A 15,131-nucleotide genomic window follows, 5' to 3' on the forward strand; every position below is an offset into this window, starting at 1 on the left:
CGAGACTATAAAATCCCACAGCATGTTAAGTGTACAGCTTTTGATGGGTTATAAAGACATATTTTATTTATGTGTGAATTCCCCCATTTGTAATTGCAGGATGGTGCCCCCTTGTTGAGTCGGTCAGTTCCAGACATTTATTCAGTTCAATATGTTTGTAATTCATTCACTTCTATTATTGTGTGATTGCTGCATACAATGATGACAAACTACGCTCACTAAACTCACTAAAAAACAACCAGATATTTGGTAACAGCTTTTATTACCCCATACTTTGCACGATACAAACAAATGCACATCTAGTGTAATATAGGGTAGATATATCATACTCTACAAGAGCATTACTTCATGAACATCATGTATATTTTTTTTTTCTCTTAAACTCCATTACCCACAGCAATACGAAAAGTACACAGTTAAAGTTTCCAGACAAAAATATTCTATGCCCTTTTGTGTATAGGGAAGTAGGGAAATCATCCTAGATCACTATCTGTGTCGTCAATATGCAAGAGCAGAAAAAAATAAAATACAAGAAGCTGGGTATATTTTCAATGATCAGACTGTCACAGAGCATCGGATCATTGGAAATATCTTTTGTGAAAATGCTTTTAAAAGGTAACAAATCAAAGCAAAATTGACCTTAAAGGGTCAGGAAATGTTATTTTGAAGCTGTTCACTAATAACAAACTAACTTAATTAAAGGCTGCGTTTTGAGGACAAAGGGAGCTGCTAAAATAAGACTGATCAGTGAAATAGCAATAATCAACAACCCAGTGCTAAGAAGCTAAACATTACCTATAAATATCTGATAGATAAGACTGCAAAGGTTCAGGCAGACAGTGTCTGTTCAGCAAATGGACAAGGCCTCTTTAAACAGGGACATTATAGTAATTGCATAGAGCACTGAGGGAAGTCTGCTAGCTACTGTAAGTGAGCTCCAAAATTGAGACGTAGAAAAAAAGCACAGCTGAAGAAGGCTATCGTTTGTCACTACTTCATTTGTGTGTTCAGTTGTGTGTACCACCACCCGCTTTTTTGCTAAAGCCAATAACTACTGAAGATGCCAGATAAAGCATGTATAAACAATTCCTTGAGGAAGTGTTTTTTTTTTTTTTTTTTTGCCGTCTCTGTTGTCTAACAGCAGTGGAACTGACGGTTTCTTGTCCAAACCACAGTCGTAAAATTTGGTCCTGTCTTACCACTTGGACATCTGTTTAAGCAGCTGTCTTGGGTAGAACTCATTCGTTGGGCTCGTATCTGAAAGAGAGGGCGGTACAAAACCGAAATTAGTCAAATATCATAATAGGAAAGTCGATTTTACAAGTAGAAGAAAAAAACAACACAGAACAGAACGAAAATATTTAAATTTAAAGGGCCACAGTGGTGATTTTTCTTGTTCCACATTACTGACAAGAGGTTTCCATAACATACTACTGATATAGATAGATATTGATATAGTTTTTTGAATTTGGCAGCCATTGTCTTCTAATGCTGATATCTCTGATGTTGTTTGGATTGTTTTTTCTTTATTGATGAATGCTCACCTCTGCAATCGCTTTCTAATGTCTTTGATCTGCTCATTCTTCTTGGTTAGGATCTCCTTCATGTTGCGGTAAGCTGCAGTTTGCTGGAACTTCTTCTCCAACTCCTGGACAAAACACACACATAAAGACATGAGAAGCTTGATGCACCCCTATCAGTTGTCTCAATACCTTTACAGTAACTGGTTGCTGCAAAGTTGCAGTTAAAGACCACACTGATGTACCTTCTCTGCCAAGGCCAGCTGCTCCTGCACTCGCAGAAGCTCATGTTTGGAGGAGATCAGGTTTTCCTGCAGATGCTTCTGGGAGGCGGCGCTGATGCTGAGAGACATTTCATAGTCCTGCTTCAAAGCTGCCACTGTGCCCTCTAGACTGTTGATCTCCTGGGAGTGAGCAACCAGCTTAAAACGGAAAAGAAACAACATATTCAGTGTTCAGATGGTATGAACGGCAGCCATGGATATTTCCTCTTGACGCTACAGAATATACACGCTCCGTTCCTATTCACAGTGAGAGACACGAGCAACGTTATGGCCAGCTGGATACATACCATGCGGGGGTCCAAGTTGGCAATTAAAAACAAATGACAGCAATTGTTCAGATGAAAATTAAAAGTAGCAAAATGGAAAGCAAACACAAAATGACACACACAAAGATGATGCTACTTGAACGTCAGACATGGAACGGTACCTGTTGTTCACCTTGCACCTTCTGGAGGTCTTTCAGAGCTCTCTCTGCCTTGGTTTTCTCATCTAATGCACTCATAGCCTGGTAAAAATCAATAAAGACATAGAGCTAAGAACATAAATGACTGAATTGTTTATGAGAAAAGATGCTGTTTGATTCATTTTTATACCTGGGATTCTAAAGTCCGCAGCCTGGCTTTCAGTTTATCATTTTCCTCCTGTAGTCTTGTTATCTCCTGAAATATTTAAGATGATTGTATGAGCATGATAATTGATCAACTTTTTAATCTTAATCTTAATCTTTAATCTTTCATCTTTACATGTAGTCTATGTAATATATCTCTTCACCTTGTTAAGAAGTTCAGAAACCCCACCCTCGTTCAGCGGCGCTAACTTGGGTTTGCTTGTTTCCTGGTTTATCTGTAAATAATTAAACATGTGACAGTTTCACAATTTGACATATCAGTTGTAAACATCTTGACAACTATCCCTTGTTATTGCATTACAGCGGAAAAAAATAAAACCACATTTTTTTTGCATCCATCTGGTGAAACATTTCTTAGAACCGGAACAATGACTAGAGGACCTTTGGCAGGAGGTGTGAATAACCAAACCCATGAAGGTGTGCAGTACTGTGTTGCAAAGTCGATTTGTTTTTACTGTAAGCTTGCCTTGCAAAACCACGTCAGCCTCAGTGATGTGTGACTAATGAACCGCACGGCTTCATTTAAAGGACAGATGGCCTGATGTACGGGAGTACCGAAAATGAAGTGAAACGCTGCGCTGCTCTCTAGATACTGAATTTCCTATGGGTGTGGACACCCTTTGAGCAAAAGATTAATGACAAATTCATCTATGGTCAAATTATAGTCACTCACCTTGTCAGTGGTTTTAAAGTCAGTCTTCTCAAATTCAGCCACTTGTTCTAACAGCTCCCTATACAGGTAGAGAAAAAATGGACAGCCGATTAACGAATAAATTAACAGAGACAGGAAGACTAAAACGCTTGCTCTAACAGCTTCCTATACGGGTAGAGAAGAGCAAAAAAAATGGTTCAGATAAAACAAAATCATGTGTCGAAAAAATATAAAGTTAATGTATTAAATCTTTCGTAAGCAATACTGAATATCTGCGGTGTCAGCTTGCTACTACAATGTGGATGTTTGTTTTTTTGACAAGATAGTTATCTACTTGGCAGTTGTATCTGGTAAGGGAAATAAAACACCCTTTACTTATGTCATGTCAGTTTGGCAATTACACTAAAAAAAGTATTGTGGTGAACAGAGTGCTCTGAAGAGCTTAATTGTGGTTTCAAGAAGTAGATGAAGACACGTAGACACCGACATGGGGCGTATTCCTTTCTCTTAAACACCGTATCAGTCACGTAGAGGGCTTGTTTACCCACCAACTATGTCACAAACAAAAGAAAAGTTCAAAAACACTCATAGTGTTTTAACCAGTTGAGAGGTTACAGAGGTCAAAAGTTGAATTAAGTTCACCTAAACATTATAGAAAACTACATTCAAAACTATCACAGTTTTTATCGTAATTTCAAAACTGTGACAGTTTTTAGCGTAGTTTCAAAACTGTGACAGTTTTTAACGTAATTTCAAAACTATCACAGTTTTTAACGTATTTTCAGCAGATCAGCATATATTATGAGATTTTGCTCTGGTGTCAGATTATGTGAAGAAAGAGAACATGGAAAACCTTTATTTCCTCCTTCTCACGGGCAAAAAGAGAAGCAGGTTGACATGTGCTTGAGCTATAGTTTGACATTCAGATTCGTCTATAAGAGCCAACAGTTTTGGACAATCACCATTCATATTCTTTAATTACAGAGCAAGTCTCCCTAAATATACCACCTCTATACCTCTAAGGTCTGACTATATTTGTGACGAGATACTGTAAGTCCTGCTGAAATGTCAGGAGTGCAAAGTGCATTCTGAGAATGCTTCAAAAGTGATTTTACTTTGTTCCTGGTATCACATGTACATGGCTGTGTTTCTCTGAGTTCAGGCTTGTAATATGAAAAAAAAAAGCACTCTCAGCTTCCTGACTTAGTAACAACAGAAATTTTAGGCAATTCTCTTATGTATACTTTTATCAAAACATGACTACAAACCCATCACGTCATGTGATCGCATGACTTTGACCGGTATCACCGCTTCACAAGTATGCACTCAAAAACATAAAGAAAAAAAAAAGTTTGAACATAAGCTTAACATTAGATGAAACAGTAATATGTTTAAATGACTGTAGATGTGTAATAATACGAGGAAAATTGCAAATTTAATCGTGACAGGTGTAAGGATTTAAGAGTCAGTTAACCCATATCACAAAAGATATTTTACACCCGGGGCAGACCGTGAAGGAGCTCTGAGACCACTGTAACTGGAATATTGTTTGTGGTGCTAAAAATCTGAAAAATACATTTGAAATAAACCTCAGCTATCTCATGCATCTCTATTGCATTGCCCTGATAGCAAAAATCTCAATGGTAGATATCTCAAAATCTTTACATTGTTCAATATCATTAGGGATTGTTAAGAAAGAAATTGTTTATTTGTAATCTGGGTGACCTGACCTTAAAATATGGGCATAGGGTAGCAGAAGTTGTGGTTTTCAGGCTAAAACTGAACGTCGAGAGAAGAAAAATTCTCTGTAATGGAAAAAGGGTTATGCACACAAGTGCATGTGATTTGTCACTGACCTTTTTGCCTGGCATACTGCGTGTGAGAGAAACTAAATCTAAGCAGTGCTTAGGAGGAAGTGGCCTCGGGTAAAAAGGGGAGATGCTTGTCTCATGAACATGAAGGTGTTACCAGGCTTAGCTCACGTCTTACTGTGATGTGACACTCTGTTTGACCTGAAGCTGCTTCAATATTTGAAATCATTTTAATATGTAAAAGTTTAAACAGCTAATTTAACATGAATTATTGCCACTCTGAGCCAAGAAAGTCTGAAAAGATGGGTTTTTCAATCTTGTGCGCACAAGATCCAGATGTTTTGCACACAAGTTATTACGGATATGATATGATCTACAATCTAAATGATATTAATTTGTGTGCACAAGATAATAACAAGCAATGATAAGTTGTGAACAGAAGTTATTATCTTGTGCATAGAAGTTAAAAATATATAATCTTAGAGGACTTTGAACAATAAATTATGTCCTGTAAGAACATTTTGTACTAATATGGGCACAAACTTGACTTCCTCACCCTCCATCAAATGCTAGCTGGAAGTAACAGGAAGTCTCAATCTGCTTCCTTACTCACTGCTCACCTGTTTTCAAGCTCTGAGATGTCAGTCTGAAGTCTAAGATAAAACTTCTCAGCTTGGGAGAAGAGCTGCCTGAGCAGCAGCACATTGGTGTGGGCTGTGTTGATGAGCTCCGTCTCCACTTCACCACGCACCACCGCCTGCAGCCCATCCAGCATCTCCCTCACCTCATCCACGGTGAAGGTTTCCTCCACCAGCCTTTACACAGAAACATACACGCACATGCTGTAGATCCTTCTGAACTGAAAAGCACTTTATTGTTGTGTCTGTTACATTTTCCTTTTATAGGCTATGGATCTGAAGTAGTGTGAAATGAAGTTGAATTTACATTCAAACAATGACACTAAAAACTTAAAGGGCGTGTCAACAGTTTTTACAAGTCTGTCTTAAAACAACACTCAGGTGCCCAAATGAACACTGAAATAGGTTTTTCTTGCCATAATCATTCCTCCTGTTCATACTGACCATTAGAAGATCTCTTCAAAATGTACCAGTGTTTCCCCTAGAATTTTTTTCAGGCCTGGTGGTACAAACCGAAAAAACCCTATAGGGACGTTCGCACTGTCAGCTTCGGGCAGGTGGCGCAGCAGGTGGTCTGCAATTTATATTTGCATTGAAATTTTTCTTTGCTTGGTATATTCAAGACTTAAAACAAAGTGGTCACAAGGAGAGGATGACTTAATAAGGTGTATTTATTGCATAAGCTGTCCCTCTCACCTCTTCCCCATCTGTATTTTTGCTTGACTCAAGAGTTTTGGAGAAAAACATTAACATATTTGTTTGTCCGTCACCCATGTTAGAGCTTTTTCTCTTTTTAGGCGGTGCCATGCTCACGTTAGCCAACCTGCAGTAATTTAAAGGGACTCTGATTTCTGAATAAATGGATATTTGGCGTACTTTTGGCCTGGTGGGGGTTCTCAGGTCTGTACAATTATAGGGGAAACGCTGTGCACTTACAATGTCATTGATGGGGGACAAAATCCACAGTCCTCCTTATGAGCAAAAATGTATTTAAAAGTTTATCTGAAGCTAATTTGAAGCTTCAGTCGTCCAAATTATTTAAATCAAGTTAATATCTTTCAACATTACAGTCTTTTTAGTGCCAAAGTCCCTCTTTTTGTTACTAAACTTCCACCGCAGCTCAACAGGGAAACACTATCCGAGGAAACACAAAGAGGGAATTTTATGTTAAAAAAGACTGTAGATGTGGCAGATATCCACTTGATATGACTAACTCAGACTGATGAAGCCTCATATAAGCTTCAGATTAATTTTTAAATGTGGACACACTGTGGATTTTGGCCTCCATCACTTATATTGAAGGGGATCTTTTAACGGCCATTATGAGCAGGAGGAATGATTACAGCAAGGAAAACCCCTTCCAGGGTTAATAATGGCATCTGCCTGTTGTTTTTAGACAGACATGCAAAATTGTGAACCTGTCCTTTGAGTATGACTAGTCACCTACTATCTTTGAAGGGGATCTTTTAACAGCCATTATGAGCAGGAGGAATGATTACAGCAAGGAAAACCTCTTCCAGGGTTCATATTAGCATCTGACTGTTATTTTAAGACAGATATGAAAAATTGTGAACCCGTCCTTTAAGTATGACTTGTCACCTGCTATCTTTGAGTTCCTCAAAGCATGAGTCAATAGTCTTGAGTCTCAGCACCCTCTTTGAACGTGCAAACCGCATGTAATTGATGACTTCGTTCTGATGATGTTCATTGAACCCAAATTCAGCCTGCATGGAGACAAGAGGAGACAAATTAACCTCGCCACAAACACTGGCACCACAAGTAAAATGTGGGCAGAGAGAGACAAAGAGACAGAGCACCCACAACTAGCTGATCAGCTAAGTTGAGAGGGATTTCCCCTTGCTAATATGTGACAGGGCCTATTCACATGAGCTTTTATCTATGGGGATGCTTACTAAGTATCTAACGTTACTCGTCGTTGAATCCAGGTCGAGCACCATGTTTGGAAAGCAACGCTAACGCTAAATGTTTAGCATGCTGACTTTTTAAAGCAAACAGGTGGCCTGGCTACCCATGAACAGCAAATGATAGCAGCGACTTACCATGGTGGCTGTGGAGCAAACGTTACTAAGTTAGCTACCTTGCAGACTGAGCTGATCCAAAAGGGAAAAAATGGGTGTTTCAGCCTCTAATTTAGGCCACGCAGCGAACAGACTACAAGCTAAATGTAATATGTTGGATACGAGGGTGGTAGTAAACTGTTTTGTACTTCAACTTCAACCTGGTCAACAGACTAAACGGGGCTTATATCATAGCCATAAGATTATCTGGCAGATTGGCTAGCCTAGCTACCCAGCTAGTGTTTGCCTTGAGAATGCTTTGGTAACGGAGAAGAGCGTCATTACCTTGGTTACAGTGGTGCGTTCATGGCGCCACGTACAACACGGAACCACAAGTTATATACGTTGATTTACTAAGTATAACAACAAGCTATATTTATTAAACAAAATTGTCATGATAGCCACATTTCGTAAACATTATATACATACGTATTGCTTAATCTAAGCTTTGAACCTTTTATACAATGTAATTCTTTATTATTTCTCTACCTTGGTCAGAAAGATGTAATCTGAAACCATTATTTTTAGTTTTAACTCTGATTTCACGGATTTCCTGTGAATGCATATCGAGCTTGAAAAGGTTTTGGCAGCATATTTTCTAAACAAAATATTGTAGTTTGTCCTTATATAGAAAATACTATATGAAACCAATAAACTACCAATTATAGATACGTTCAAGGTTATTTCATAAGGATACACCCCTTGAGATGAACCATCTTGTTTTCGAGGGGGTCCTAACATACAATACAAACAAAATAAAATAAAATAAATGACGCAAAGACATTAAAGTAATAAGAAAGACAGAAACAAAATAACAATCAACAATTTGACAGACACACTACAACTAAGACAGTCCACACACAAATATCAGAAAGATGAGCACATGAGTAAATACAACCACTAGATGGCCACAGAGAGGCCATGAACAAATGCCTATCCAGTAAGAATATGATAAAGAGAATAGAGGATGTAGGCCTACAGTGTATTGTATATTGTATATAGCAGTGGTTCTCAAAGTGGAGTCCAGGGACCGCCAGGGGTCTTGAGGGGGTTCCAGTGAGTCCCAAGCAACAAGGGGAATAATTTATTTTCACTATAATTTCATCCATAAGTAACACAATGACAGAATGTATGACCATTTTTGGTCATGAGTTTCGTACAATTTCTTTAATAAATCATCTAAAAGCAAAAATCTTATCAGATGGGGGTGATCTAATTTGTGTCAGTTTACAGGTCCTTGACGTGAAAACGTTTGAGAACCACTGATATATAGGTGTAACATCATCTGAAACATGTACAATTGATCTCAAAATAAGAAGATAAACCAATTTTAAACATGTGAAATGATGTCAAGGATCATGTGTTTGATGGTAAGTTATTCCAGTCTGAAGGAGCCTTAAACATAAATGCTCTCTTTCCAATTGATTTTCTGATGTAGGAATAGAGAAGAAGTATTGTGCAGAGTGCCTCAGTTGATATATTGAGGAATATGGTACCAAAAACTGATGTAAGCAATGAGGATAGTTGAAATGTACACAGTTAAAGATGAGTTGCAGCAAATGAATGTGTCTTCTTACAGTTATGCATTATACAGTGATGAGTAAGCTCCTAAAGGAACATCTTGGAGCATGTCTATAGAGATTATTGTATGTTGTATTGAGGGGAAGGTTAGTTTCCTGTCAGCTCATATCAAGCTTGTGAAGGTTTTGGCAGCATAGTTTTGACAATTTACAGTATCAAACAGTAGATGGCAGTATTGAGTTAGTATGAGAGCAGTTCCTGGTTCACAAGGTGGTGAAACACCTCAAGCAAAGTCATTTTTATTTGTATAGCCCAATATGACAAATCACAAATTTGTCTCAGGGGGCTTTACAGTCTGTACAGCGATACAACATCCCCTGTCTGTAGACCCATGATTTGAATAAGGAAAAACTCCCTAAAAAACCACTTTAACTGGGGTGGAAAAAATGGAAGAAATCTCAAGAAGAGCAACAGAGAAGGAATCCCTCTACTCCTCATCAGCAGTCAGCACTGAGCCTCCTCACTCCCAGCTGTTCCTTCTTCCTGTGGCACCAGGTCCCTCACCTGTTTTAGCCCTGTGATCTCTGCGTTCACAGCAAAGCCAGTCTCAGAGCTACAGAAGGACCTGGTTAGCATTTTAAATCTTGTTGTCACAAACTGATTGAATTGCTTGAGTCAACTTCTCCTCTTTAAGTACAAGGGCAAGGAAAGGTTATGTGAAAGTTGTTAAGGCCAGGACATAGTAAAAAACAGAAATGACAACTTTATTTATGGCATTTTAATTATGAATGAAGCTTTTTAACTGCTGCTAAAAGAAGATATTAGATATAAGATTATGTGCCTTCACTAGTGCGGGTTCAGTTTAGACTCAGATTTTTATATTGTATTGACATTTAGAATGTAAGATCAATGTAAATTTACTTATTTAAGCTACTAATTACACCAATTTATCCTTAATGTATTTTCATTGTGGCATCATTATTCCAAGCAGAGCAGTAAACAAAGTTTGTTTTCATTTTGAGCTGTTTTTCTCCACCTACACACTGATTGTTGCATTTAGTAATAGACTGAGGTTTAATCATTTCATAGAAAAGCTGGAGTTCAAAACAAGTTGACATATCTGACACTAATTGGCCCAATATTGACTGCATTTTTCAGTCACATGAATCTATTCCCAGTATGTTTTGTAGTGTTACTGTGTTTCTCCTGTAACTACAAACCCTCTTATCAATCATGCATCCAGATAATGCCTCCAACAACAGATTGGTAAACTAGTCTAAGCATATTGCTGCATTTTTATTTGCACATTTACAATACAGTAACACAACTATTAGTTTCTTTTAATGCATGTTTCAATTAACTGATGGGATACAACATGGATGCTTCTTTTTTAGCTAAACTCATTTGACTCCACGTGAACCAAATAAAAACTTCTTAGTAATTCTGTTGCACCATCTGCTTATTCCCTGTCAGTGAAGCCTAAAGGACATCACTATCCATTTTGTTAAGGAGGATCCTAAAGAAAAAAGAAGGAAACTTTTTTTTCCTCATGTCTCTTTAGCTGTAATTAAATTAGACTAACGGGCAGCGCATGGTTAGTCACCTAATCAGATGCCTCATAACGTGACCAGTCTGTGCTGCCCCGCTCAAACTCACTGTGCAACATCAGTCAGTCACAGAGGCCAAGATGTTTCCCCTTTACCTTCAATCACGGTGAGTCACTTCAAATTTGAGACAGGAAGTAGAAACGAGCAGGTTAAAACCATATTCTGAAGAGTTACAAGTTGTAGATGACAGTTATTGGTTTTAGTGAGGCTCCTGTATGTTGGTGCTGCCGTTTTACAGTTAGCAGTTAGACCAAGGTGGTGACTCTCTGTATGGATTTTAGCTCTTACATGCTTGGCTTGTAAATGTGGCAGAACCTAATTCATTCATTTTTATATCATATCTGTAGCTGCTCCATTAACTACTTGAGTAAACTGTCAAAGAAATTAGATTACAGAGGAATGAGAGTTGTTAGAACAAAAGCATGCAAAGAAAAAAATGTAATATGAGCACAAAAATGTAAGATATAATAAACAATGAAAAGCAGAAGAAATAATAAAACACTGTGGACTTATACAAAGGCCAGGAATTTGTTATTTGCATATATTTCCTTAAGGTTGTGCTTTTTATAAATAAGAATCTCAGTTTCTAAATATGAGTTTCAGTTGCTGTCTGAGTATGTTTTACAGCAGTAACCAACAATATTTTACACATTCTACCATACATGGTACATGCAGGCAATTGACTTAGCAAAAGGGATGGTCTTTATTATTTAATTACTTTAATGACTTTTAAATCATGTTTTCTGCATCTTTGATAGCACAAATGTGTGTGTGTGCTTGTATATGCATGTTTGTATGTGTAGGCAGTTAATTTTCATCCTGGTCTCAGACTGCATGTTGGCCTAATGGTGCTGAAGTTGATGAGTATTGTAGATTGGATGAAGTTGGCTGAGCAGAAGTATTGCTGCATTGGTGTGACACCATCTCAAGAGGGCACAATAATCCTTTTCCAGGTGTATTGTTTCAGTGGGTAGGCCAGTGATGGAAGTAGCAATACCACCATATAAAATTATTATATTACAAGTAAAATTCCTGCATTTAAGATCATACTTAAGTAAAAGTACAGAAGTATTATTGGCTAAATCAAAGTACTTGTTTCGCAGAAAAACAGCGGCTGTGACTGTGACTGATATCAGCCGGGTGTAGGAAAGAAGAAAAGTTCTGCCACAGAAATTTTGATTGATTCTTTTTAGACTTTCCTCTAAACTTACCTTTTTGTGAAATATTGGGAAGTTTTATGTCTTTATTATTATCTATTTGGTGGAACTGCTAACAACTCAAATATCTGTAACATGATAATAAGCCACAACTACACACAGGGGTTACAAACCAAGTTTTGTATTTTACAAGCCTATCATAAATTATTATTTAATATAAAACTTTAATCTGAAAAGTACAAAGAAGCATAAAATGGAAATACTAAAGTAAAGTACAAGTAAATTACCTCAAAATTGTACAAAAAGTCCCCATCCACTCAAAAATGTGTTTTTCTTCTTGTTCCTACAGTTGAATGTTTGAACTGTACAGAATGGTGTTTGTGGTGAGTTTGACACTAGACGCCTGTTTTCACTTTCATCTGTTGAAAGTGAAAAGTTTCTCTAAACTCAGTGAAAATCTGATTTTAAGGGGCGGGCCTACAGCCATTGTTTGTGACATCACAACTAGTTTGGAAGCCAATTCTGGTCTAATATTCAACACAAGGGTGATGTGAAAACTTGAAGCCTCCAGTGTACATACACTGAGAATGGACTTTAATGTGAAGTAGGAGACCAGCAGTTAAACCTCTGAAATGAAAAATAGTTACATATTCACAGAATCTGGAATTTTTAATGCGGGAGAAGGATTAGATGCCATTTTAAGGGTTTTGAGGAGCTAATTATACTTTTTTTCAGACACACATTATTGTTCTAAGCAGAGTATTCCTATATGTCTTAATACATGTCTGGAGGGGCTCTTTAAGTACAGTAATTGAGTAAATTTACTTAATTAAATTCCACCACTGTATTGATACCTGGAAACCTGCTACACTAAATGAACTGGGTGAGGTTTGGTCAGGTTGAGTGTATGCTGCAGAGAGAGAGAGGCAAATGTGAAAATAGAGAGGAGATAGTGCTCTATTTCAGTTTCCATTCATCGGGCTTCAGTTCCACATTTTAGCAAGGTGACTATTGGTATTCTGTGTTAACGTATTAGTTTCAAATTAGCCGAAATGGAAACGAAACATCCTACTAATAATAAACCCGTTATCAACTTTCCCCCCCACGCTTTACTGTTCTGAGGTCAGTTTCGTCCACTGTCCATCAATACAAACACAGAAGAAACGAAAGAAAAACCGATCTCAGGTCAGGTATCTCGATCATTCCCTGTTCCGGACAAAACCAATCAGCTGACAGCCGCATGACAGGCAGGCCTCACGCATGCGCAGTGGCACACTTTAGCTATCAGGACTATGGCAGCGTCCTGAGCGCTGTTGTGGGGGGGAAATACGGCGTTAACTGAGCTCCTTCAGCAACAGAGTGGGAAAACCGAGAAGCAGAGGAGGGTGGGGGGCTGAGGGACGGCTACGAATAACACCCGTTAGCGATTTGACAGGTAAAAACCACCATTTAACACCTGCAACCTTCTACAAGCCTTCCTTCTCCACGTTTGCTTGATTGAACCCCGCTGCTAATGCGACGAGCTGCAAAAAAAAAAAAAAAACCCTGAGAGATGTGCTAGTTAGCCGTTAGCTGGAGGCTAACCTAAACATGAGCCTGCCACAGCCCTTTATTCTGCATTTGGCAAACAAACGCTGGTAACAAAAGTGTCTGAGCTATATGTTTTTGACAGTTAGGTGGAGCAACAGCGCGAAAAACGGTGCTGTCGTGCTTGTTTTTAGCCAGACAGTTCACCGAGTAGGCCCGCTGCAATGAAGCAGAGTTTGGTTAGCTCCTTGAAATCCAGGTAATGCTGCTTGTCATTGGATTTACTTGACACATCGGGAGCCAGCTCACATCCTTTAAATGGTCTTAAGAATCGCCATTTCATATAATTTCTATCTTTAAACCTGTTAGTTACGTGTAAAAAAAAAAAAAAATCAGCAAGCTTAATACATTTTTGTAAGCAAGTGGTTCATGCAATCGAAATGCAACCACAGAAGATAAAGTGAGAGGTTTTCAGGACTGAAAGTTCCTGTCTTGGTTGGCGAGGTTTCTTCATCTAATTGGCAAATACAGGAGGGCATTGCAACATGTCTTGAATGTAGAATAGATTTTGGCGTTGTGTTTATGGCTATTTCAAGGCTCTATAAAATATTTGGTCCAAATTCACACGCACAAATGTTCTTTCCTGGCTCGGATCACTTCACTTTTATGCTATCGTGAGTCAGTTATGGTAACAGCTTTGTGTTAAGGGCGACTGTAACTGCACATGTGGAGAAAAGTCATTTACTGATATGACACATGATAGTTTGACCCTTGCACCCACACAGATGCTGAGGCAGTTTGTTTCTATACTTTTATGCTTTTTTTAAATTAGAAACAGGTGATCCGACTTCTTTTTCTCCCCACGTCTGTGAGAAACAAGGTAGGAAACAGATGTAAGTCAAACAAAGAGCAAAAGATCTGTTTGTACACAGTTACTTGACCGAAGTGGCATGACACATATAACCTGTGGCTAGTTACCGAGTCGTTGCTATGTGGCTGTCAAGTCTGTTTTCAGATGTTTAGATATTTTCTGTTTAGAGGTTTAATTCAATCCTTTGGAAAGTGAGCGTGGTTATGCACTATGGGACTGTATGGTCAGTTATCCACATAACAGGATCAAATGATCTAAATCTGTATTTGTTAAAGTTCCTGAAAAGTTGTGACACCTGTCTGGAACAAGTTATGTAAATATTGTGTGCTTTGCTTTGGGCAGTGTTATGTATTTTTTACTTCACTGTCCTCTCATTGGGTTGTCTCTTTGGGTTTTTTTTTCCTGCTAATCTCTGTCAAGGATAGCCCATGAATAATTTGCTATTGATCAGCATACAGGCAGGAAGAGATGGGAGGGGTTATCACATGACTCAATCCTGGAATCTGCCTTGGTCTTTTTTTACACTCATCACAGCACACATCACAGTAGTATAGTAAAAATTGCACTGCCCTCTGCAGCGGCAAAGGGCACGCTGTGCACCGCTCGCTGCTAACATCTCCTATTGTGCGTTCCATCAGCCCCCACCGCTTTGGATTAGATTCATTATACAGCTCTATGAATGCATGTTTAGGGGGAGAAAAAACTGTTGATGCTAAACTTGGCTCTGGACTGTTCCTTGCACCTTTGTTTCTCTGTCACAGGCATCCTGCTGTAAACCATTAATGAGTTACTCAAACTAGCAAATTTTACTCATCCACTTGACACTAGACACTGTAT

General features: G+C 38.4%; 2 protein-coding genes across 4 annotated transcripts in view; one reads left to right on the forward strand and one right to left on the reverse strand.

Moving 5' to 3' along the window:
* Window positions 1-243: 243 nt before the first annotated feature.
* Window positions 244-7,880, reverse strand: lztfl1 (leucine zipper transcription factor-like 1). Its single transcript, XM_042400235.1, has 10 exons — window positions 7,594-7,880; window positions 7,133-7,257; window positions 5,516-5,710; window positions 3,106-3,163; window positions 2,576-2,647; window positions 2,398-2,463; window positions 2,232-2,309; window positions 1,766-1,942; window positions 1,545-1,648; window positions 244-1,257 (listed from the first exon to the last, which is right to left on the reverse strand). Exons 1-10 carry the CDS (start codon window positions 7,594-7,596, stop codon window positions 1,239-1,241), a joined length of 897 nt encoding a protein of 298 aa, XP_042256169.1. The 5' UTR covers window positions 7,597-7,880; the 3' UTR covers window positions 244-1,238.
* A 5,293-nt stretch (window positions 7,881-13,173) lies between these two features.
* Window positions 13,174-15,131, forward strand: part of LOC121887945 (dnaJ homolog subfamily C member 13) — a 32,670-nt gene continuing 30,712 nt past the window's right edge. For all 3 annotated transcript variants that reach the window (XM_042399127.1, XM_042399128.1, XM_042399129.1), the window contains exon 1: window positions 13,174-13,331. The gene's annotated coding sequence lies outside the window, so the exon portion shown is untranslated. The remainder of the gene's footprint in view (window positions 13,332-15,131) is intronic.

This window comes from Thunnus maccoyii, chromosome 21 (assembly GCF_910596095.1).
Source record: "Thunnus maccoyii chromosome 21, fThuMac1.1, whole genome shotgun sequence".
NCBI lineage: Eukaryota > Metazoa > Chordata > Actinopteri > Scombriformes > Scombridae > Thunnus > Thunnus maccoyii.